Below are 26,019 nucleotides of genomic sequence, written 5' to 3'. Positions count from 1 at the left end.
TCAAGGCACTCCATATTTTTATTGTCAGCAAAATATATCTCATTTAACTACAAGCAAGTGGATCAAAACATTCATTCATCACATTATCATAAACTTCAGTAACGCAGAAGACAGTTTGAGGTTATCACTTTCAGAGAGGGGAAGAATGCTTTGAAATCGTTGCAATATTGTTAGGAGAGAGAGAAAAGACACCTTGCAACAGCAAGGAGCAGCAATACTGTTTCAGAATTTTAGGATATAACTACACCAAAAAGCACAAAACTTGAAGCAGCACATTCATGCAGAATATTACAGTGAAAGTGCTTGGCCTCTGTGTGACTGCAGTCACTGCTGTTGCTGAGTCAGACCCAGATTGCATTGAAACAGCTCAAAGGTTATTCCAGTGCCTCCTATTATTTCACCACCTGAGATTCACACGGGTGCATTTCATGTATCTATGTCCAAATGAAAGAGGGTAGGTAGTCCACATTTACATATTAAATTTAATATTCCCAACAACTGGTGTGCCCATTACATCTGCCAATTTTCCACACCTCTAGTTTTCTTCTGTAGCCATTTATCCTACAGATAAATAAAATAATTCTAAAAATGGTCTGCATCACCGATCATCAACAAAAGACTGGGGAATCAATTTACTATTGGTAAAATATTCTGCCCCCTTTTGCACAAGGGGGTCTTTCTCCAGTGTTCTGGTTTTTTTAAAATATGTAAGTCATTTTAGGAAATTGGAAGTCAAATTCCAATAGGAGCCAGTAAGAAATGTTTTCACAATGAAGGTGGGGAAATACTGGAACAGGTTTTCCTCAGAGGTGATGGGTGCACCATCTCTGGAAACATTCAAGGTCTGGTTGGACAGGGCTTTGAGCAACCTGATCCAGTTGAAGATGTACCTGCTCAGTTTCTGGGCTACATGACCTTTAAAGGTCCCTTCCTTCTATGATTCTGTGATTCTCTATCCTATTTACATTAGGCAATTCCAAAGTCAGAACATCAATCACACAGTTCTGATGTTGCTGTTTGCAGGGGTTCTATGCAGGAAGTTTGAAAGCTGAGTATCACAGGATGCAATTTTAGGGAAGGAGGCACTTGGAGAGCAGATACCAAAATTAAAAAAAATGCCTAGGGCTGGTAACTGAGTTATGTTCTGCCTCCTGCCACGTCAAAGTGTTGTTTAAATACCTAAGATCAAATTACTCAATGTTTATAGCAAAGAAGAAGAATGCAAAATCAGAACCAGGGCCTACACAACTGGTACTTCAAACTACCATTATTATTATTATTATTTATTATCATCCTTATCATTATTTTGTCACAAGGGGGAGTTCTTTCATAGAAATGACAGTATGTGGTTCCATTGTAACTGTATTTTAGCAGTTTTCAAACTAGTAAAAATTCTTCTATATTTGGGGCCAGGGATAGAACCTGGAAATCCTTAGTTCTCCCCTTCTGGCTATTGCCTATTCACTATGAAATAGAATTAATCTACAATCAGAGCAACATTTCACAGTTCTGGTTAACATACCACATTGCTCCCGTTTCCATAGATCTCCAGTGAAAAGGCCAAAGGTTTTGGGAAGGACTGACAGCACTTCAGTGACTGAGACCAGGCAACACTTTCAATTCAATAACATCAGTCAACTCAAAAGCATACAAGCATACAATTGAATTCCAGAGTGACATCCTTCTGTCTGTCTTCCATTGGCAGACAAACAAAAAGAAAAAAAAAAGCATTCAAGTAAGAGAAAGTGGGCATTTAAATAAATACACACGATTGCAAAGATCATGATACTCATTACAGCACCTGCAAGTGAGAAGGTGTAGGAGAGGTTTGCAGTGATAATTCAATACAATCAGAAATCCACTGGATTCAGTTTTTTCATTGTCTGCTTTGATTATCACAGGGTGACTTGGCTCAAAGTCTAGTGCTAGATAAAAATCTTTAATTTCTTAAAGAACAAAGTTGCTGTTACTAGTACCATTGGAAGGAAATGTTAAGACCGTGGATTGCTTTCTGCTTAACTTCTGCTACTGGAATGAAACTCCACACTCCTGAGAATGCAAAAAAAAAAAAACCTGAAATGACTGTCCATTTCTCTGAACATTTCTTCATTTTTCTTAAAGTGGCCTGAGGCAGATGATAAACTGACAGACTGGCACATGCCTGGAAGGGAACTGTTGATAGTTGTTCATTGGACAGTTTTAGACTTATTGTTCATTGGATGGTTTTAGACTTTCAGAGAGAGACAGAGAGAGCACCAGTTTCTGAACTGTCTCTGCAATAGCTCTTATGCATCTATCCAGCAACTCCTCACCATTTCTTTCTGTGTTAAGTAAGAACTCACTACCTTGATGGCTCATTTGTAAGTCAGGGAACTATGGTTCAGAAACCTATTCTTCCACCAAAAACAAAAGACCAGATTTAGCTTACTTGGGAGATAAATATCTCTGCTGAAATTTCACACTGCTGAAAGTCACCTAACCAGGTCATACACTCTCTCAACTGGAAAAGAAGTTCCCACTTTAAAATCCTCCCAGGAATAGCAATCACATCTTTTCAAAAGTTTAAAGTGCATTCATGTGACAAAAAATTAAAACAAACAATAACATCCATCACCAATAAAAAAATCCAAACAAGCAAACCAAACCAAAACCAAAACAGTCCTGCTAAGCCAGAAATGTTGAAATTGCAGTTAATGGAGACTGCCTTTCTTCAGAGGGCAAGTCTGTCAGGCCCTGAATGCCAGCTGAGTAGTTACAGTCCTTTTCAAGCATCACAGTGTCAACAACTACCTTCATTCCTGAGATCAGTTACAGGATTTGTGGGATTTTGGGGAGTTTGGGGTTTTTTTTCTGTTCTGCGTCAAATCATAAATCAGAACTTTAGTCATTCTTTGCTATGAGAGCCTTGCAATTTTGTGAACCTGGGGGGGATGATACTCAATGTAAGTCTGGAAGAGGGCTTACTGTGATCACTTCATTGTAAATGGATGAAATCCCACTGCAGGCTTCTTTTGATCATTTGCATAACACAGCTCAACAAGCCCACCAGCTCGGTGCAAATATCAGTGCAATTGCAGAGACGCTTATAAGTAGGAGAGACAAAATTGCATTCTTTTGTCATAGCACAGATGTCATGAACTGCTCACAAAATCTTCACCAGCAGAGTTCTCCAAGGCTGATGAATGTGTGTGGCACAATGGGAGTGTATGAACAGCTGTAGAAGACAACTGTCATGGCAAAAGGGCCACTTCACATATTGTGGAGTGAAAATAGAGGCTTCTTAGACATCATAGACCTCCTCATCCACAGCAGGACCGACCTCTCCACAGAGCTGGCGGAAGGTGTTGCGCCTCAGTATCTCCCAGCCACGGTGAGAACTAGTTCTGGATGTGCTTCGTGACAGTGACAGAGCAGACATTTCCTTCTTGAACAAGGTGTCCCCATTGGTTTCCAGCTTTTCTGAACCTTTGTCATAGTTATCCCTATCCTGAACCTTAAATGCCTCTGTGTACCGCATCATCTTGTGCTTGTTGGGATCAACCCTGTCTTCAATTCTGGAAGAGGATTAGAAAATATAAACTGAATGAAGCAGAAAAGTGCCAGTTTATCAACAAAACCTCTCCAAGAAACAAGCCTACTGACACAGATACTCCAGAAAAATTGGCACAGGAAACTGATAATAGGCAGGATGCTAGGGGCTGCTAGCACAGTCATCTCCTAGACCTTCATCCTCATCATTGTCTTCAGTACCTTTGTCTGTCCGTGATTTCTTGTCCTTTAAGTCATTTCCCAGTTATGATTTGCCCTTTCCATTTTGCCAGCTGTAAGCAATTAGCAGACCTTGATATATGCATATATTCATATATATGCATGTATTAATTTATTTTCTCTGTTCTTGACTTTCCTCCCCTGATACTCTATGGCTGCTAGCCTCAGGATGTCACTCATCTCTAGCTGAACTTTCATTTAACTGCTCCACTTCCACCAATCTTCTACATTACTTACAGATTGCCTTCTGAATTACTATCCCACACACATATAAGGAACACCCATGTGATTTGACAGAACTTAATCACAGCACTCTTTTCTCACAGCATCCAGTGAATAATTGGCATTCCTAATTATCCCTGTGAATTTATGGGACATTGCTCTTGCAATGTAAATTCCATGACTTGGACTGAAAGTGTTGCACCACTTCAGGTCTGCTTGTTCTGCCCACTAAATATGAAAATCCACAAGGCTCAGTTTGCCTGCAAAACCTACAGAAAGCCCTGTGCAGGGCCAGGAGTTGGAATCTGATGATCCTTGTGGGTCCCGTCCAATTCAGGATATTCTATGAGTCTATGATTCTATGATTCATATAGCCACCACTCCCCCTTCTGGCTTCATCAGCAAAAGATGGCACAGTTAGAAAAGGCAAATGCCCAAAAGTTATTTCTTTTCTCACCAGGAATAAATATTGATTAAAATCAGAAATAATGAGGAATTTTGTGTTATCCAGACTACAAACAGGTTTTTAGTTCAGTGCCTAAGCTGAAATCCTGGACTTGTACCTTTACCACCTGTGGATATTATGTTCTGTGCCTTCAAGACTGGCTCTGAAGAGTGAATGTTTTGTTTTGGGTTTTGTTATCAGCCCGCTCCCCCACGGCTGGCGGGACACAGAGACAGGGAGTACATAGTGCGGCTTTTGCTTTTTGCTGGGCTTTTTGCTTTGCTCTTGCTCTGGCTTCTGCTTGCTCCTGCTTCGCTCTTGCTTTTGCTTCTGCTCATTAGCTAGTTTAGCTAAGCAGTCCAATTTTTTTTCCTGGACTGTTTTTTTTTCTTTTTCCTTTTTTTTCCTTTTTCCTTTTTTTTTTTCCTCCCCTTTTTGGAACTACTTGAACCTGCTCTGGACTGGGACCTGGAAACACCGAGAGCTTGCACCTCGTGGCTTGTAGCAGCCATCTCCAGCGTCGGAGGGACTGACAACAGAGCAACCACCCCCCAAGAGAGACTTTCTGAATTTGTCATCCTTTTCAGAGTGGTGAAGGAGTGTTATCATCTGGTATTGTTCATTCTGTGTGCTGGGGGGTGCTGTGCCTGTTAAATAAACAGGTTCTTTCCACTTCTCTCTGAGGAATCCTTCCCGAACCGGTTGGAGGGAGGGGTTGTGTGGGTTTGCTTTCTGAAGGGGCCTCCTTTTGTAGATTTTCTCCCAAATTTGCCCTAAACTAGGACACATAGTCATTGCAAAGTATAACATATTTACTGGGTTCCCTCAGGAGAGGAATTTTGACTTTAATTATTCCTATTCTGATTCTGAGTCATTCACAGACCAGCCCATTGCTGCTGAATGCCTGATAGATTGATTCTGCCTCTGCCATTTCACGTATCCAAGGGACAGGGACAGCCAACCAAGCACAGCAGTGAAGTTCAGTGATACTCAGTACAAGAAGTTTGAAAGAAAAATTCAGGTCTTATAACGCATGCAGTTTCTGGGAGTCTGTCCAATGTGATTACTGGATGAGAAGGCATCAGCTGATTTCACAAGGAAATGCACAGCAGAGCTTTCTGAGGGGGACAGTGCTTGTCTATCTATCAGTCACAGACAGAAAACAGATTGGGGTCTGTATTCTGTAAGGACAGCACTTCTAACACCCCCCAGACCACTGGAAAGACTCTTTATTGACATCCATACATTGGGTTCTTCTCATTGCATCCTGGCATGTACATACTCCAAGAGAACTCACCTGAGATACCATCGGTCCCCCAGCCCGAACTCCCGCCCACAGATTCCCGAGCGAGGCCAGAGGCACCGCGGCAGTTTCCGTTCCAACATCACAGTAGTAGCAACAACCTTTGTAATGAGAAAAAGGAAAGCATTCAGAGGAATTAGGAAAAAAAATCAGACTCACTTACAAAAACATTAGTTTCATGAGCACTGACCCATACTGTACTTCATTACAGCATCTTAAGGAAGAAACAATATAGAGTCTATACTCCATTTCAAATAAGGCTGTCACTAATTTAGGTCTAACTGTGACATGTTATGAAGAAGTAATGGTGGTCTTAAAACTCTGTTCCATTTCTTTCTTTTTATACCTCATGGAAATGATTAGGGTAATTAATTGCAAGCTAGAGAAGAGGACAGTATCTATACCCACTTTAATTGTCATCAGAACTTGCCACTGTGGCCACATGACCACATGTTACCATTTTCTGACTTCTTTCTCACAGAAAAGCAGAGGAAATGGATTTCCTGTTGATTAGCTATAGAACTGGTTGAGTGTGTTTGCCTTTTGACCAAGACAGTCAGGCCAACTTCTCTTAGTGGATCAAAAGACATTTCTGGCCTTCCTGTAACCATTACCTAGTGTTCTATCACCACTCATTCGATCCCTATAATTATAATTTAGCTCTCAGTTACACAGCAATGTGCTTTGCAAAAAAAAAAAAAAAAAAAAAAAAAAAAAAAAAGATGCAACTTAAATTCTATTTAACAAGAGATTCCATCCATAGGGAACAAACTTCTAGGGAGACGCAGCATGGACAGAAAGGCTGATGGGCTTCTAGCTGCTATTTGAAATAAGGTAGGAATGCCCACCTTAACTAGATTACCTGGGCTCTCCAGAGCTCATCCTGCTCATGGGCCACTCTCCAGTGGGTGTCACCCATCATGGCAATTAACAAGTTGAGCATAAGGAGGGTGGCAATGATGGCGAAAGCAAAGTACACCACACTGTACATAAAGGGCAGGTCCACATCATAGTTTGCAGGGCCATCAATGATAGTGAGGAACAGCTCAAAAGTGGTGAACAAGGACATGGGATAGTTGTAGAACTGCCCAAGGTTTTCAGGGTTCTCCGTCTGGAAGATGATGTAAAAAGCTGGAAGAGAGAAATCAGGAGTAAAAAAGAGAGTTTAACAACAGGAATCACATTCCAGGAGGAATAACAGAATTCTATAAGAGATTCTGACCAAAAAAACGGTCTAGGCAGAACCTGCATGTGCTTCTATGCAAGGACAAATCCCTGATTAGAATCACTGGTCTCCATGATAAAATGACCCAAAATTACTTTGATTATTTATTTCTCATTTATTTGATTTATTCATTTCTCAAAGTAGTGACTTTTTTCATCCTCAAGGATATAATAAAGCTATGTGTGTTAATCAAATTTTCCATAGACAAATATCATAAATGCAGTATGTTCTTAAATGTTGACTTAATAATATATGGAATTATCTGAATTATCCTAGTTTCTATTACCCTGGAAAGAGCAAGAATTGAAAACCGAACTCATGGTTTGAGAACTGAAGTCAGTACTGGGAAAGTGACCACGCTCAGAGGAAACAGAAGCTAAACATCATCATCAGTTTTCCCAGCTATTCAGAAGTCGATCAGAGATTCAATCAAAACACACACTCTTAGTTCCTGCCAAAGCAGTTGGCAGGGGTAACATATGATTATTTTCTCTTCGTAGACTCACCTGATGCAAAGCCCAATATCACCACAGCCATGAGCCAGCAAAAGCGCATGAGATCTCCAAATATCATCTGTAGAGCAAAGACAGAGCCACCATGAGGCCCAGCTGTTCCACCAAGGCACAGTGCCACCCCATGTAAACCTTTCTCCAGATTCTGAGACCATGAGCGAACTAAAGGAAACCTTTGCACTGAAGAGAATGTGAAAGTTCTAAAACGCTCTGTGCAGACAAGAACCTGTCCATTTGACATGAATGTGAAATTAAGCAAATAGTCCTGAGGAGGGAAAAAAGTATTCTTACAGTTCTCCCCATCTGCAAAGAGGTGCCAGGATAACCTGTATTTGTTTGTGTCTCACACCTTCTGGATCATGATGGTGAAAGGTCCTAGCATCTGGAAGCCCCGAGCGAAGTACATGACGTTGCACCACCCCAGCACCAGGGCGAAGGACATGGGCACCACCTCCCCAGTTGTGCTGGTGAGACGCATCACCATGGTCACCAGGATCATGCAAGCATATGTGATGCTGCAAGGAAGAAGAGACAGCAAAAAGAAGTTCAGTAAAGGAAATATTAGTCGAGCCATTAAGAGAAATAAACCCAGAGAAAGAATACTCTAAAAAAACGGAGAAAGTGACTTATCTGGCAAAAGAGAGCAGTGGGGAAAATGATAGACAATGTATTTATTAGACTTATTATGTTCTCTACTTACACAATTATGTGGAAAGGCCCTCCTAGGATTGTTTGTCCGAAGTATTTCGCTGCTCCAACTCTAAGGATATCTGGAATCTAAGAGAGACAACCTGTAAACTTAAGGACTCAGACAGTTTCCACAACACCACTAAATGTCACGGCAACCACCAATATTCACAGGTTCTTAGGGTCAGCCACATCTCCTTTGATGGATCAATTCCTATGCTACTTTAAAATCTAAGAATGCTTGGGCAGATTGAGAGACTTGTCACAGAGAGGTGCCTCAGTAACAAAGACAAAAAAGACCTTCTTGGGGAATCAAAGGAGTTTGTTATAATTCACACTGTGCTGGTTGTAGCCTTAGCCCCGGAGTCCTGACTAAGCACAGGAAGAAGGATTTGTCCTTCTAGAACATACCATAGAATCAAAACTGCACACTGCACTCAAGCTGAGGTCACACCAGTGCAGAGCAGAGAGGGGCAATCACTTCCTTTGGCCAGCTGGTTACACTGTGCCTGATGCACCCCATATAGGCAGAAAGCTGTTTACAAGACCTGTTTTATTTCCAGTTCTTCCTGTCATCATCTTCTGAGTTTTCTCAAAAAAGTTTCAATCTTCTATTTGCTAGTATAATAAAATCAAGTGGGGGGTAGTTGAGAAAGGCTCCTGTTACAAGTCTATAGAGTAACTGATCTCCAATTAAATGCAAACTTTTCTGTTTATGCACAGAAACCACTTCACCCAGCACCCCTAAACACAGGAATATTTATGGGTGCTGGGTGAAGCAACATCTGGGAGTTATCTGGACCATGGACGGTGCTACAGGAACTGTGGATTACCCTGCAGACAGTACTTGAGAGTGCGACCAATCCTTCTAATTGCTTCTTCCGCACCTGGAGTCTTACCAGGACATTGCCACAGTCTCTGTCTCATCTAATAGATACTGTTGGCAATGTGTATTGCCATAGACATATATTGAAGCATTCAGACTAAGCAAATAAGCCCTACCAAGTAGTGAGCACAAATCCATGTTTGCCTAGTAAGCAAAATCTGCCTTGATGAAACTTGAATCTGTATAGCTGTTTCTCTTACCTCAAGGACCAAAATTACTACAGCTCCAATGACTGTGATCAGCTCCCCCACCAGCCTCAGCTCATCCTCATATGCCACATATGATTCCTGAAAAAAAATTATTGAAAATTAAAATTGAATTTTAAATAAAGTGAAAGTAAATTTTAAAAGAGGAGGGGGGAGAAGAAAGCCTGTTGTTACTTATAATAAACATGAGTAGATCTGGCAATGCCAGAGGAACCAGCCCAGCCACAGCAATGGAGAACAGAGCACACCTCCTATTCCTCCCTGACAAAGGTCAGCTGGCTGAAAGAAGGGAGGAGGACAGCAGCAACAGCTGAGGACTGGGCAAGGATTGGCTTTTCCAGTTAAGTAGGTTAGATAGGAATTGCCCAATGGGGGCTCGGACTCCTACAGTCACAGTACCTGAAGCATTTTCTGGACATAGACTGTGTTGTCCCTGCTGCTGGTTCTGTTGCCTGTGCGGGGTTTCAGAGGCCGGTAGACGCAGCACATGGTGAAGCAGACCATGTAGAGGATGTAGAATAAGGCCAGGAAACAGAAATAGGGACGACCATACATGTTCCACTTCAGGCTCACCAGCTCCTTCACAGGTGTTAGGTCCAAGATCTGGCGTGCCTGAGGAAGAGAGGAACAAGGAATTAATTGCCAAAAGTGCACTGTTTCATAAACAGCATTCACAAATTTTCCTGACAGAGTGTTAAAAAACTATTCTCATCTGCCCTATTCAGCATTATGAAACTGAATTTACTTTGCAAAAGTGGAGTGATCTAGTGGGCATTGGATTTGCTCAGTCTGACAATAAGAAGCTTCGGAAAAAATAAATATATCCTGCAGAGAACAGCTGTTAAGTACCAATGGGAAATACAAGAAAAGCATATTAGATACTGGAATAAATTTGTCCTCTGTGTAGGAACATAGAACTGAGGATGACAGAATATTCCTGTTAGGACAACAACACAAGTTTCTGTATCAGGCATTTTAAAATAAGAAAACCGAAACATTTTTTCTAGAAGATATTTGTACTTGTCTGACACTCTACAGCTTATGTAAAAATACTGCCTTTTAAGTTTCTGCCTTATTATCTAGGTGATAACTAACTGAATTGCCTATACCAAGCCTTCAGCTTATACTAAAAGACTGGCAGAGCACAAGTAGGAGAGACAGGTGTACTTACGAATTTGAGCCACATACTTTTATTAAATATTTCTAGACTTACTTTCTGTTGTTTAGGGGACCACTGCAGTAAGTGAGAGGAAAATGTGAGTCAAATTGTTGTGACTGGGTTACTTAAAAGAAAAATTACTTAATGCACTCTGGATGTTTTTCTTGTCTTGCTACAATGCCCTGTTTCCTCTAAGTCAGCCAAAAATTGCTGAGTGCACAAAGTGCAGGGAATGTTTCTATAAATGGACATGACTCCAACAAAACTCTTGAATGGCCTATGAAACATCATAAAGGATCAAAACTGCATGAGAGAGAATCCACCTATGGGTGTTCTGGTTTTCTGCAGAAGTCAGTATTCTAAAATTCTTTGCATAGAAGAGTAAATGTCATTTTCAAAGGGATAATACAGGTTTGAAGCTTACTATAATCTTCCCGTAGCTTAGTTGCCATCTACTTTTTTACTTTTCAACCACTTCAGGATCAGAAAATATATCTTAGTACCTATGTGTGTATGCATTCCCCTTAATACAAGAGGAACCTACTTCTGTCTGGGGGCTAAAGGTGCTTCTCTAGTACATTATTGAACTGCGAGGGGATGATGGGATGGGGTCACACGTGGCATTCTTCTAGAGAGACAGCAAACATTTTGGGCCAAACATATCAATTCCAAAAAAGAATTACCAGTTATGCATCAAAAAATTACAACTGCATAGAAGCAAGAGGATTCTGGAAAACAAATCATTATATCTCTTGATATTTGGAGACATCTTATCTTCTGAAATTAGGATTCTTGGATCTGCATGCACTATATGAATGTTTTGGGATAAGAGAGGCCCAATATTCTGCTTTCTTTTTAGAATTACGGTTTAGTCTTCTGAAGTGGACAACTTCTAAGCCTGTTATATTTTTTGACATGGACTGCTTCTCCCTGGATTTCTGTATGTATCCCCACTCATGGAAATTTAGAGGATTTCACAGAAAAGCAAATAAGAGCTCTATGGACACGGCAGCTCCACAGCAAAGCTCTCCAGAAGCACAAACTTTAGTTAGAAAGGTTAGACTAAAATTTTGATAGATGAAAATAATACAGGATGGGCAGAACTGTGCTAATTGAAGTGTCTTCTGATTCATTTCCTGTCCTGTTAGGGTTATTTAAGGTCATTACAACTGATAGGGCTGTGTACCTTGAAAGTCCTAGGGAGATCTATCAAAGCTCACCATTACACTCAGATACTTTTGTCTTATTAATCCCTTTACAAGCTTTTGAGCCTACAGCAGAGATAATTTGCCCACTTTGTTTTGAGTCATAACCTGTCATTAAATGAAGGGAATAATAACAGTGAGTGGTTTTTAAAGGCACTCCAGTTTAGGATTTCTGAATGTACTCCTGTCTCACAGGGATATTGTGAGAGTTAATCAGTATCACAGGTACAGGAAGATACTTGCTAGAGCTACTCTACAGGTTCTTAGCGTATCTTTGAGCCTGCTGAGAGAAGACTTTTTTCTGTAGTTTGTTCTTTCAATAACCTTCAATTTTCACACCTCAGAAGAAACTGTATGTAAAGCATCAGATGAAGCCAGACCATTAATAAACTCCTATACTTCATGTGTCCTCTGCAGCTCATGGTACAAAGTTCTTGCTCTATGGATTGTATCAGTGAGCTTGAACCTTCAAACTCATCATTCTTCCCCGTCTATAATCACCATGGTCTGCACACAGAGTGCATGCAGTGCAGTACCTCTCTCTTCTTGGTGGATACTATGAGCTCGAGGAAGGACTGATCTTCAGCCCAGGAGTCAATCTCTGTGATATCATACAGCACGGTGCTCAAGGGGCCAAAGGACCAGAGATTCTGCTTCCGCTTCTGCATAAGGTATTGAAACATCTGAGGAGAAAAGAAGGAGGCAAGGATATCAGAAACTTCCCAGTATATAGTGTATTTGCAATGAGAACAAATACAGTTGTTCAAAACCCTCAACTATTACGTGTTTTCCTTGAATTTGGTAGCTGTTGTAGTTCTCATATCTCTTGGGAACAATTACAGCAGGTTAAGAAGTGGAAGAAATTTTTCTGATTCCCATTTGATTATTAGTTCATGCTTGACGCAAAGGATGAGTTATTTTTACTCTAATCAAACTACTAAAGTTACTTGACACAGTTATATTTCCTGACAATAGACTTCAGATGGAATTACATGTTGATTAGAAAAAAAATGTTTTAATACTCTTCTACAAGACATCAGAAAAGAGGTGTGACAAGGGAAATGATCCTGTCCCTTGTGAATCTACAGAAGAAACACTAACCAACTTTGACTTTTCAGTGAGTGGAAGGATGAGGGTTTACATTAAATTCTAAGATTTTGTCTGTGAAAAAATGCCTGTGGGTACCTGAAGAGGTTTCCCATGTGTCACACTTAAAGTAATGAAATCTAGATAAACAAGACAATAATTTCTGCGAGCCTTTCAAAAAATTACTTGGGTTAAATGTGTCTGTTAACACCTGTTTAACTCAAATGGTCCAAAAATTGGGGAAAAATATCTGTTCTTTAAGCACTCATTTCTTTCATTAGGATAAAGAAATTTCTTATAAAGGGTTTTTGAGACCTACATAAGACTTCTGGGAAAAAAAAAATCTTGTTAAGTATCTCCTACCCACTCAGAACATGCACAAACACCCTTGCTCTCAATGATGTTATTTTAAGGTGTCCATTCTTTTGAACAGAGGTACCAGTGTCACACAAACTCACCACAGTGTTGCCCTCAACTCCAGCCAGTTTGAATGGACTAAGCCCCTCATTGTTAGGAATCAGTTCAAGAGACCCTGGTCCCTCTTTGTTCCTGTCATAGGAAAGTATCAGGCTGTACATGTGGCAGGCAAACGTCTTATTAGGTTGGAGAACCAGGATGTGAAGAACAGTGTTACCTATGAAGGAAGCAGACAGGATGAAGTTTCTGGAATAGCCCAGCCCTGTGCAAAGATAGAGAATGGACTGATGGCTTTTTTTTTCCTCATATCCCTCATCCCACAGCTGTTTCTAGTGAGAGAAGAATATTTGCATGCATGGATGACAGCCTGAATTAAAACGTCCAGATCCACTCTATGCAATTCACTGAGCCCCACAGCACATACCCAGAGAATCTTGAGCTTTAATGTCAGCTCCATTTTCAATGAGCAGCTGCACAATTTCCTCATTTCCCACACAGGCAGCAAATGATAAAACATGTTCTCCTGAAATGAAAGGAATGGGGAGAAACAACATTAGGGATCCAGGAGGTAGGAGAGGTTGAAGCATGCTGAGGGAAAGCTATCCATGCTATGAAGCCATAGGATATGAAAGGAGGAGTTACTTTAGGTAATTTGTAAATTTCCTGTCCCACTTCTCATCCTAATCAGAAAGGTTAAAGAAGACCCATCCCACACAACACTAAAAGGAAGAAATGTTCTTTTCAGTGGTTTACCTCCATAAGAAGGTTGACAAGTAATTTGGTGCTAGGAAGACATTAAATTACAATTTTTATATATGTATTTATTTGCAAACATGCCAATCTATAAAATGTGTATTGTTTGTATTGACATAACATTCACAGGCTCAGAGGAAGTCTTACTCTCTGCTAAAAGGTGTCTGATGACACTTGGAGATAGGAGCCTCTGTTTATCCACTTTAGATGGGGACTAAAGTAAGGCTCCCCCATGTCCCCTCACCACTCTGCTGGTTCCCTCCTATAGCAGCAAGGGGAGAAGTTAAGGCTGTACCAAAATAGAAAAGGTTCTGGGAACTGCGCCTGAAGAAGTGCCCAGTGGCCCTTGCTGTGCTGGCGTTGGCTCCTCTCTTAAGCAAAGCCTTCACCAACATGGTGTTCTGGTTGGCTGCTGCAATGTGGAGAGCTGTCTGCCCTGCAAGACACAGAAACAAAACCTTGCCTTTCAAGAAAGCAACTTCAGGCTGATCAGCAGCCTGCAGTTCACATGTCAGTCATGGCAGATGGACATTAGCTGAAGGAATTGGCTTTGAAGTTATCCCTGTTGTGTGCAAAGGGCTGTGCTAGAGATTTTCCAGAGGTTCCATTCTAGGTAAATATTTTCATTAATTTATTAAAACTGACTTTACAAATTGCCAAAAAACTCTAACAGGGTTCACTTTCTAGATTTTTTCCTAGGGAAAATCAAGACATGTCACTCTCTCCTGGGAAGCAAACAGAAACTTGTGAGATTGACTATGATTTCCTTCATAAGAAATAAAGATAAGGTCAAGACAAAACTCCCAAAGACTTCCTCTAATCTTTTAAACTAGGCTTTAGAATTTAAAAACCCCCATTATTATTATTTTATTGAGATTCAGACTGGAATTTCTGTGTACTCAACCAGAAGCATTCTTTAAAAATATGGGTAAGAGTCTAGCCTCAAAAGCAGTGGCCACATTTCTCATTTTCTCAACCAAATAACTACTTTTTCTCCTTTCAGGGAAGATCAGGCAGATATCCCTTTTTTTATAAATGAGTAGCTCAGAAAGCAAACTGTATATATCCTTACAATCCCTTTCCAATCCCTTGCAATTCCCTGCTTAAGGCCTTTGCATGTTTGCACATGTTTAATATAATTCCACCTTCCAAGAAAGGTCAGAAGCCATTTGCATGTTGGTTTTGCTGTGTAACAGTTCAGCAACATATTGAACCAGGAACTGTATAAGCCTAAGTTTCCCAAAAGTACAAGTAGTACTTCCTCTCCCTTCCTGCAGGGAATCCTGCCCACCCTCATTCCCAGTGATATTACCTTCATAAAGTTCTGATGTCATCCTCTCATTGATAAGCTCAGGAGCTGCTTCCATCAGAGCCACTGCTGCCTCCAAGTTATCGTACATGGCAGCTACATGAAGGGCAGTCTCTCCCACTGCACCTAGAAACAGTAGGACAAGCATGAGAATCACTGAGAATAGATTCATTGAGGTGGGGTATTACAGGAGGGCTATGTCCTCCCTTGAGTAGTGCCTGGTACAGCCACACAACTGCACAGTCTCTTCCTGCACATCAACAAAATCTGAAAACTGAGCAGAAACTTCAGGTGTCTGTAAGTGACGGCCAACCTCAGGCCTGAAGTGAATGAGCATAACCAAGTCAGAAAACTCACTTTGTTGCAAAGCTGCTGACATAGAGTTAGGACATCCAAGTCTGCTGATGCAAATGTTTTAACAAACAAGTTGCTCACTGTAGGAAGCTCTTTCCTTCCACAGAAAACCATTTTTCTCAAGTAATCCAGTTACCTCTCTGATAGATATCGCATGTTCCGTCAGTGAGAAGTTTCCTAATGGCAGCAAGGTTGTTCTCTTTGGCAGCCTGGAGGAGTGGGGATTCCCAGATCCTAGAGTCAAGAAAAAGTGGCTGATAAGGAACAAACACATGGTGCCTCTCTCCTGAGCTAGCACAGCTTTTGCTCGAGACAGTTTGTATCTGGAACATTTTCACTGCAAAATCAGCAATGCACATCTACCATCTGAGGTATTCTGTGAATGCACCGAGAGAAGAAAAAAACAAAAAAAACAGAAAAAAGCAGAGCAGTGCAATTCTAAAAACACATTGAAGTTCATAATCTCTTGGCTTACTGGTGCTGAGCCATATGGTGGCAGCAGAGGGAAAGCTGTCTAAACCAAAATGTTTATTGTTTTTATATCCCACTTTTTGTGGCACAGAAATAGTGAAGGATGGGTCATTGAAGCCCTTCAGCAAGTAGTTATCTCAGGAGCCAGAAAAGGCCTGTTGCTTCTTCACACAGCACAATAAATTAAGAAAAGGTTGTTGTCTGAATTGTTCCCATAGTGGATAGAAAAGGGAAAACAAGCATTCCATCTGCTCTAGCAACACTTCCTATAATTAAGAGACTGAGCTCTGAAATGTAGTTCTTGCATATACAAAGTTAAGGAGAAAAATTTGACAACTTAGCTATACTACTGTTTTCTCTAATGCTGAGAGAACTGAGGAAATTGTTGAGAACTGAAATATGTTCATGTGCTGAGAAAGTGCATGCGCTCAAACAAGTTCCAGACAGAGTGGTTCACTCATAGCTGAAGCATGTCCTCGAGTCCTCCATGAGGATCTGGGTTATTTGAGCATATCTTTTAGGCTTGGTGAAGAATTTATAAGTACAGCCACCAAACTTCACTACAGCAAGGTCTTCGGAAGCAAACAACAGGTCAAGGGAGGTGATCCTCCCCCTCTACTCAGCCCTGGTGGGGCCATACCTAGAGCCCTGTATCCAGGTCTTAGGATCTTCAGTACAAAACACAAAGGAGCTACTGGAGAGAGTTCAGAAAAAGGCAAAAAATGATCATGAGAATAAAAAAATTATCCTCTCAGATGAGGAAAGGCTGAGAGAACTGTGACTGTTTAGCCTGGAAAAGAGAAGGCTCCAGGCAGTGTTCCTATCAATTTGTATAAGTACCTGAAGAGAGTCTGCAGTGTTTGTTCAGCATCCAAACAAGGCTTGCCAATGTTCAAAATCATGAGCTGGCCACACAAAATTAAAAAAAAAGAACAAAATCTCCAAAACTGAGGTAAATATTTCTGTTATCCTTGAGTATTTTCCGGTTCATATTTTAAATCATAAATTAAAAAATGGTTTGAGGTGGGCTTTTAGATTTCTTGATTTTATACAAATAAAGAATTATAAGTATCCATATTCAGGAGGTAAAGATTAAAGGGGAGGAAATACTCTCAAACCAAAAGAAAAAAGTTATGTCTCATGAGTTTTCAGTATGAAATAGAAAGACATTCCTCTCTCCCAACAAGACAAGGTCAGTTTTAGAACTCTGTTCAAATTAAAATTTTGTGCTTTTATCTCACCCCTGCTGTTTTCTAGTACACATGTTTAATTTGATCTTAATTATCTAGCGTGGCCCAGGTCAGCCTGCAATGTGTGATGTGAAGTAAGTCTAAGGATTACAGTAGAAAATAACAAATTCAAGCTGATATGAACCAGGATAACAACAGCCCTTGTTTTTCTACCAGCCTCTATCTGGTATCCCTTTACTACAATCTAACAACTGGCAACAGATGTCTTAAGCACTCCTCCCAAAAACCCACGTGGGACAAATACATTAGCCAAACCTTACACCTGCAGATATAGTAAATGCTTCCCCCTGGTGATGTTCCATGTATTCTGGCATTATTTAGTTACAAGATTTTGGGGATAAAGCCTACATAAAGCAATAGGTGCTTTGCATTAAGTGGTAAGCACTGATGTGAGGATACATTACCTGTGAATATAACTCTGTTATAAGCCACAATAAAACCCACATCAGAGACACGGAGAATATAAACGGCCCATTGCAAAAAAATGTTTTCTTACAACTCAAACATCTTAAGTACAGGATAATTCAACAATAAAACAACAGGAAAGCAGGCAACACGAATTCTGTGCCTTACAGGAATATGTATTTCTTGCTTTAAATTATTATCTTATGAACAACAAGATCTTGAATCTAAAAGAAATTTATATGCTGTTATATCTGGATTTAATCCACTTGAAATGTGAGAGTTCTGCTCTCCTATATAGTGGAAAGACACTGGAGATACTTGAGAAAACTTGGGGAATAAAGCAAAACAAAAAAAATATCAGAATTATACAGAAATCATTTGAGTAAGTGTAAATTAATGGACATGGGCTACAAGTAATCGAAGCATAACTGAACATCAGGTTTATCACCCCACAAATTGAGCACTTCCTGTCACCAAAACCACCCCATTTTCTAAGTCACTAGGAACTAAACTAGAAAACCCCTGAAGAGCAGAGGAGAAATAAAAACATTCAGGATAAAAAGAACCATCCTCAACAAATCAGGGAGCCATTCTGAGATATTTTTATATGTCCTTCACACTCCTAGTTAGGGAAGTATTCCTTCTATAGCTTACTCATGCGTCAGTTTCATTACTAACTAATGACAAGATGATTTGATGAGGAGATTGCATCTAGGACCAAACAAACAGGAACTAAATGAAAAGGCACTCTAAGCAAAAGTCTTATAAGATTCAGTGTTAGTGAAGTCAGCTTGCCACCTCTGCCACTATTTCGGCTAAGAAAGACTGTGGTTCTGGAAAAGATAAGTTTCAGAGGCAGGAAGTGGGAAAGAGGTGGGGTTTCAATAGTATAAACAATGCTACAATTAATATGTTGATGCTTTACTGGGTAAGCCTTTATCCCTCAAATGACCTCAGAGAGAAGGAAGGATTGGGCAAGAGATGACATGGGAGGACACAAACACAATATCTTTCTCTCAAAAATTACCAAAGTTCTTGTAAACAACTAATTAAATCACGATACTGCTACAAGGAAGGCACCTAAAAAATACTATGCTGAGCTTTTGGAAACTGAGGGCAAAATTGTCAAACATTTCTTCTTATTGCAGCAACTTCCAACTGGGATTAAAATGCCAGAGATCTTGGGCCAAAGAGCAAACCAGAAGAGGAACTCAGAAATCCTGGCAAATGCCATGGCACGCTGCTTGTGAAGTATCAAAGGTTTGTGAGTTACATGCTCCTGGCATATGCTTTTACTCTCATTTAATTTTCTGTCTCATAATTGGGGAAACATTTTAACCTCATTTAAAACATACCGTTCTAATTATCAACTAATTTTTAATACATTACAGCAATGTACAGAGCATATAAATGTCAAAAACTAAGGGAAGCAAATTTGCTAATATAAAAAATTAAATTAAGTCACCTGAATTTAGAACTTTCAAAACATTTTCAATTATTTAATTCAGCATATTTAACCAACTTTCTTCCTGACAGATCAAACACAGCACAGAGTTTTGCATTTTACTACTTGGGCCCCTTTGAGTGTCAAAGCAGCAGCTGGCAAAATCTGTAACTTAAGTCTCTTAACAGAGCTGCCTACAGTAGATGCTTAGCTTCCAGAAAGTACCATTATGTCACTGGACAGTGAGGCTGGCTTTCAGAAAATGATTCAGCAGACATATCCAGACACCCTGAGATAGTAATTCAGCACATCTAAGTTAAGCTCCTCTTCTAATGCTGCTCATCCCCTTCAACAGCTATGGGATCAAGGAATACTAAGCTCCTGATTTCCCCAGCTAAGTGAAGTTTGTAACACTAGGCAGACTGGATGTTGCCTTTCAGGATCAGTTTAGGTTCAGCTCAGCTCCGTAGCAAACCAGTAATTCTGAGGGGCAAGGAGAACCACAAGAGTATCCACCTGGATGTGCTCCTGGGTTGTTCTTGCTGAGCTAAGGAATGTGTCAGTGTGGAGGCATGAGTGAGTCTTGGTCATGCCTTACTATCAGCCAGTTTTCTTCACAGGTGATTCCATGAGGTGCTCGGGAAGCCGGGAGCTATTTTTCCAATATAGGTGAGGGCAAAATCAGGAACACCCAAAAATCCATTGTGAAACAAAGAGAAGATAAAATGTAGGTCAGATTCTGACTGACGGAGTCATGTAAAACAGTTCTAAACAAGGTTAAAGATTTCACAAGCACTTTCTGCTGGCAATATGTACCCTTTTAGCTTCTTAAGCACTTCTTTTGGAGTGCAGCCTGCTCATTTCACTTATGGAGAGATACAGAATGCACAGACTAGTAAATAAGTCTTAATTTCATTATAAAAAGAAGAATTTGGATTGCTATGATTATTCTTTCAGAACAGGGAAATATTTTAAGTATGTGAACTGTCTGGACAACAACCAATCTGAAGATTCTATTTCACGACTGAACTCACCACAAAAGCAATGAAGCATCTCTTTCTGTTCTTCCCTTATCAGATTCTACAATTTCAATCATTTACTATATGGAATTTCCCCATTCTTTGCTCTAATTTAAGTTTGCTTCCAGGTTTAAGCTTCATACCTGTAGAGAGTCAGTTCCTGGGATTCTAAAGCGGTTATTTTAACCTAAGCTATAAATTAATCATCAGAATATTATATTAGCTTTCTCTTCTTTCCCTGTTGTGCTCAGAATATCCATGCTCTAGCATTAATCATGAAATTGCCAGAGGAGATTCATCTTCTCCCTTCCTTCTGCTGGCATGTGCATGTAAATGTGAGAGAGCCTTCAGGAGCGCAGAGGGCTGCTCAGAGGAAGCCAAGCAGCTGAAAGAGGATCAAAGCAATCACCTAGCAAGATGCCAAAGAAGGAGCTAGGGAATAATTGCCCAAAGTGAAAAGGAGCCAGATAACAGGGGCTTAGACAATCGACAGGGTCAGCAAATTTTTTCAGCACCAGCAACAAGACTCAGCAGCTGGGACCCCTTGCTCATATATGTCAAAGCCCCTTCAGCTGAGAGTAAACAGAGCTTCTCTGGAAATAAATTAAACAGGTTAATAATTGCCAATGTTACTAGACAAGAAACTGATAGGGAAATCTTATCCCGTCAGATATTTAACTATCTGCCACACAAAGCAATTGAAATCTTGATCAGTCATTTCCAGCAGGGTATTCTGCTTGCATTAACATTTTTTTTCCTAATTCTGCATCTGAGAACATCATAAGAATAATCTCATGCTGGAACTGTTTTAATGGTTCAGAAATTGTTATTTATTATCACTGAAGCAGTCATAAAACAAATTTTTTCTCTGATGTATGACTTCATTTTGCATCAAAACTTCCATTCCTCCTCAAGAGTGATTTTCTTACAGTTTTATTCCAGGTTGTGTTCCTCATCCTGTGTCTAATAATTTTTTCTAATAGCTTTTTAATTTTTGGGTGGGGGGGTGGTTCGGGGCAAAAATTTAATGTTTTCTTCTTTATATGGAAACCTATGGCCAAGTTTAGAAAATCAAATAACTTCCTAAATCTACAAATAACTTCCTAAATCTATGAGCCTGAGATGCATCTTAGGCTGAGATTGGGGGTGGGCATGTCTGTGCATTGCTGGGGAAACATGACTTCTGGAGGACCTCTACACTTGTGAAAGTAGGGAGACTGTTTCCCACTATTAGTCTCAAAACTTTCATTAGGATGAAGGTGTATCAGTAGAAGAAAAGACATGAAATGCTGCTATTGATGCTTTTGATTTTATTTTATGCGCAGCAGCCAACTGTTCTTTGCATCTTGACTACTCAGAAGCACTGTTGTTGAAACAAGCTGTAAATGAAGTGCTGGAACTGGAAGCTGGCATCTTTATTTCACTGTCACTTTTGGGAGCAAACAAACCAATTAATACTGACAGGCATTGTGGATTTTAAGACAAGGTAATCCTACATTCAATTGGGATGAAAACTCAGTAATGTTGTTTAGACAAATGAACAGCCAAACTATAGGAACATCTCATTCAGTACCAGCTTGAGAAAGATTTGTGTAGAAGCTGAAGGCTCTCTGTGTCCCTGCACAACTCTCAAACAAACCAGTTTACCTGCATGAGGCTGAGCTGCTTCTTTATTTGTGCCACATATGTTTCCAGGGTAAGCCAAGCACTTCACTAATATGTCTGGGACACTAAAGAGCCACCAAAGAATTTGGAAACCAAAGGTTTTATTGTGACATCTTTGGAATGACCATAGCTCTCTGCAAGTTATGCAAATTGTGTATTATACTATTTATCAATCAAAGTTGTGAATACAGGCAATAGCAGGAGGAAAAATACTACATTATTGTTATAGTTTTACAGGTACTGTTACCATGTACTCACTTGTTCTAATTTATATATTGCTTATTTTTTATGAACAGTGCAATTCTCATAGGGTGGTTTTTCTAAAATCACATTCTAGGAGGAATTTGTTCACATTTCTTTGGAAACTCTTGCACTGAAAATAATTTCTAGAGGATCTATTGTACTGTGACAGACATGTGATTCTTCTTCACCTCTTTCTGTTCTCCATCATTATGAATTACGTTGAGGGATTATGCTCATAGGCTTCAGGCTGTGCAGATCCCAGAGTTTGCTTCCAAAGATGATTCTAGAGAGGACACATGAGATGTGACCACTGTCCCTGGGACTCCACATTGAGCTACAGGCTGTTTAAAAAGGAGAGTCTTCAACAGAGAGAAACCAGAAGATTAAGGCCAAATAAACTCTAGGAGATTGTATTGCATTTTCTGAACATGGATTCCCCTGAGGAAATATTATAGAGTGCAATATTAACCCCTTTCTGTGAATAATGCTGAGATCTACTGCTAGTAAGATTCAAAGGACTGTTACATACTAAGAAACAGAATGAACATCAATGCCAGGGAAGGTGACAACTACCATAACAATCAGTTTTCAGGTATTATCACCAGTCGTCAGACAGGAAAAAAAAAAGCTTTGTTCTTCTCTTACAGACTTTCTGTGTGTGATCAGAGAATGCCAGTTAAACAGCAACATATTTACCACTGGCTTTCAATAAGACAATAGTAGAATTCAACCACTGCTAATTACTGTATGTATTCCAACACCATTTTCACTAAGAAGAACTCAAGCTGAAGCCACAACACTGCAGATCTATACCACAAAATGACAGGACGCAGCAAAAGCCCTTTTGGCTTACAACAGTTTTTCCACAAAAGCAGAGGTTTCATAAGAGTAGTTCCCACACACCAGTCACCAAAGGTCTTCCTGCTGTGTTTTTCTATCTGTACGTAACTAAAAATGCAAAAGCAATAAAATCAGTCCTCTGCAAAATGTTCTTTTTTTTTCCTCTCTCCTCAAACTCTGAGCATCCCTGGGGACAAGAAAGGAAAGAGTAGGATAATAGGAGGAAGAGCTGGTCCTGTCCCTCTTTAGCAAAAGATTTTTCACATATTGGCACCACGTAATTTGTGGCCAAATAGCAGGAGGCTAATTTGTGTTTGTTAAAAGCTGTGGGAAACATACAGACCTAAAATGGAAGGGAACAATCATGTCCCCATGCAACCCTGATTTCACAGAGAATACTGCGCACCCTGCATGTGTTTTATAGAGAGCTTTATAAAGAAGCACAGAAAAGTTAACTTCGGGGCCAGTGGGATTGCACTACAAGGATCTAAGAGAAGTTCATGCAGAAGAGTTTATATGACTAATATTTCTTCTGTTTTCCTCCATCAGTAGCAACACACAAGATGTTCAAGGGCCTGTAGCACATGACTCATGAGGACCAATAAGCAAAGAGAAGTGGAAATCTAACAGGAGCCTGTGTGACAGGGACAAAACAAAAAGGAAGGGACCAAACCCCTCTTGGCAACAGCAGATGGTAAACAAGGGACAGGAATATCATCAAAATCAGGTTGAATATTTGGGAAAAAAATACAAACAAACTCTTTCACTAGGAGGTTACTCCAGCACTGCAACAGCTACCTAAAGATATGGTGGAATCTCTGTCCTGGGAAGCTTTCAAGAGTGAGTTAGAGCTTAAGCAATGTGATCTCTTGCTGGCAAGAGTTCAGCTTCAAGTGGGAGGTCAGATGGAGATCAGATCTTCCTTCCACATCTCTTTGACTTAAAAATATGATGATAATGTTACAATCATTAAAAAACCTGTATTATAATTTATTGCTTATTGTTATTAATTATCAGTATATAATCAATATAATTAATTTTATATATTAATATATTTAAGCTTCTATTTTGCACTCATTTGGATCTTACAGAATCTGCTGAGAACTTATTTTTCAGTTACCTGTGATGCTTTTCATGAACACATCAAAATGTAAACACTTTAGCGTTCCACAGAAACACTATTGTTCCCATTGTCCCTCCCATTTAAAGTGTATTTAAGTCCCACTGCTCTGAAGTAAACTGGAACAGGCTTTATTACTTGGTCAGAAGCTGGATAATGATACAATTCTTTCCCTAAAGGTATACTTTTGTCCCTCTTAATCTGCTTCTTTGCATATTTCTATACATGTATGGACATATACATATGTATAGATAGATTTTGTCCCACACAGTCACCTTTTTGTCTCCACAGATGTTCAGAGTTATGCACGGAAAGAAAAAAGAGATTTTACAAGCAACTGGAAGCAATTTGTTATTTGAGTATTGCAGCATTTGTGCATGCAGAAATGACAATGAAAACCAGATCCATCTGTATTTCCATGAATAGTCCCACATTTCTGTGTGTGGATGGAGCAGCCCTGCACAGCACTAACAAACAGCCTTCAGTGCTCACATGGGAAGACACAGCCAATCTTCTGGATAATCTAAGGTCTAAGAGGAGTCACTGTACATGTTGACACCAAGGTCAGAGGTCTGAGAAACCACAGTCTGACCCAGGAGGTGATTGACCCCCAAAACGTTCAACAACATTAAGCCTACTCTATCCAGTAAGAGCAACCTTCAGAGAGACAGAAAGCAAAATCCTGACAAAAAGCACCACTATTTCAGCTGACTGCAGCTTATGCATCACACACACTCCTAATAATAATAATAATAGTAATAATAATAATAACAAGAATAATAACAATTAACAACAAACCTTCATGATTTTCCTGTGAGCTTTACCAATGAAGCAGGAAAGACAAGAGAATACATTATTAATTTGTGACTGAAGTCCAGTACTCAGGGCAATTCAATTTCAACCTGGTAAATCTACCTGTGAAAGCAGATAAGATTGGAACTCCAGAAGCATTCCACCTTGAGAGAAGAAATCTGATAGAGAAAAGTGCTCCAGGGTTGTTTAAAGTTTATCTACTGGCAGAAAAGCCTAGGGGGGAAGAGTGAGAATCAGCTACAGGGAGAGCAGCAGAAGAAAGAGAAGACAAGAAGGCTGAAGTGCACCGTACCTTTTCTGCTGGAGTAAATAGATTTCATCCAGATGTTTATCCCAGGATTTTTTGCCTTGCAGCTTCTGACTTAGTCCATTCCATATCCGGGAATAGAAGGAATTACTCTCCCCAAATAAAGGTACCCCCATATCAGGTTCCTTTTCCTTTCTTGCCTAGCTGCCGGCAAGCCAGCAATCCCCACTTTGGGAAAAAGTCAGGAAAGGCTCACTGCAGGTCACCACTCCTCCGCCCTCAGTTACTTACAGAGGAGACTGTCAGTCAACTGCATCAGCTGATCAAAGTACTTGTAAAAACACACAATAAAATCACTTGTTCCTAGCAGACCATACCTTGAGCCTCATCAATTACTTAGTTTCCAAAATAGCCCAACCCAAAGGTGTGTCTGATTTAGAAGTAGCTCGCCAGCAGCCTACCCCTCAAAAAGACCCTGTACAGCAACTGAAGAATTCATACAGCATCAAGGTCCTAGGCTTCTGCTATTTTGATGCTGAAATCTAGGCTTTAGAAGCAATCATCCTCCTTTTGTATCTCTGAATTCCTCTGGAAAGCAACATGTAAGCAATTTTGAAATAGACAGCTGAGCAAGTCGGGCAAAACACCTTTAAGGTGAGTGAACATGTGGGAACGTGCCCTTAAAGACACAGGCTCTGGGAAGGTGGCAGAGAGGAGGACACACCTCCCACCTCAGCTGTCTGCAAATCCCATTAAAGAAATTATCCTTACAGGCTCCACCTTCTCCACGTAAAACAAAATCACCTTACTCCTCAAGCTAGAAGAAGAGTTTATATAGATTAATGTGTAAACTTTATATATTTCATTTTCATTTAATGTTCTACAAACTCTCATTATTTCTTCTCATTTCTTCCAGAAAAATCTTATTTAGGAAAGGGATGAGATTTTCCATTTAACAAAACCTT

At 40.0% G+C, this 26,019-nt stretch overlaps 1 protein-coding gene across 3 annotated transcripts; it reads right to left on the bottom strand.

Annotated features, from left to right (window-relative positions):
• LOC119705762 (transient receptor potential cation channel subfamily V member 6-like) lies at positions 1 to 26,019 on the bottom strand. Of its 3 annotated transcripts, none has more exons than XM_038148537.1 (15): positions 25,100 to 26,018; positions 15,674 to 15,771; positions 15,187 to 15,309; positions 14,170 to 14,310; positions 13,546 to 13,644; positions 13,163 to 13,338; positions 12,155 to 12,301; positions 9,654 to 9,866; positions 9,249 to 9,335; positions 8,176 to 8,252; positions 7,825 to 7,990; positions 7,470 to 7,536; positions 6,601 to 6,869; positions 5,733 to 5,839; positions 1 to 3,554 (listed from the first exon to the last, which is right to left on the bottom strand). In XM_038148537.1, the coding sequence occupies exons 1-15, from the start codon at positions 25,228 to 25,230 to the stop codon at positions 3,281 to 3,283; spliced, it is 2,175 nt and encodes a 724-aa protein (XP_038004465.1). In that variant the 5' UTR covers positions 25,231 to 26,018; the 3' UTR covers positions 1 to 3,280. The 3 variants fall into 3 exon arrangements, with proteins under 3 accessions (XP_038004465.1, XP_038004477.1, XP_038004472.1); XM_038148549.1 differs by lacking the exon at positions 25,100 to 26,018 and adding an exon at positions 24,793 to 25,060; XM_038148544.1 differs by lacking the exon at positions 15,674 to 15,771 and having other exon boundaries at positions 25,100 to 26,019.

The sequence above is a fragment of the Motacilla alba genome, chromosome 1 (assembly GCF_015832195.1).
Source record: "Motacilla alba alba isolate MOTALB_02 chromosome 1, Motacilla_alba_V1.0_pri, whole genome shotgun sequence".
Taxonomy (NCBI): Eukaryota; Metazoa; Chordata; class Aves; order Passeriformes; family Motacillidae; genus Motacilla; species Motacilla alba.
This window is presented reverse-complemented; position numbering and strand designations above follow the sequence as displayed.

Excerpts from the sequence above, each read along its gene's own strand:
- LOC119705762 (XM_038148537.1), bottom strand. The coding sequence starts at position 25,230 with ATGGGGGTACCTTTATTTGGGGAGAGTAATTCCTTCTATTCCCGGATA. Across the intron at positions 13,645-14,169 it reads CCAGAACCTTTTCTATTTTG|GAGAACATGTTTTATCATTT; the intron begins GTACAGCCTTAA and ends CTTTCATTTCAG. Across the intron at positions 9,336-9,653 it reads ATGTCCAGAAAATGCTTCAG|GAATCATATGTGGCATATGA; the intron begins GTACTGTGACTG and ends ATTTTTTTTCAG.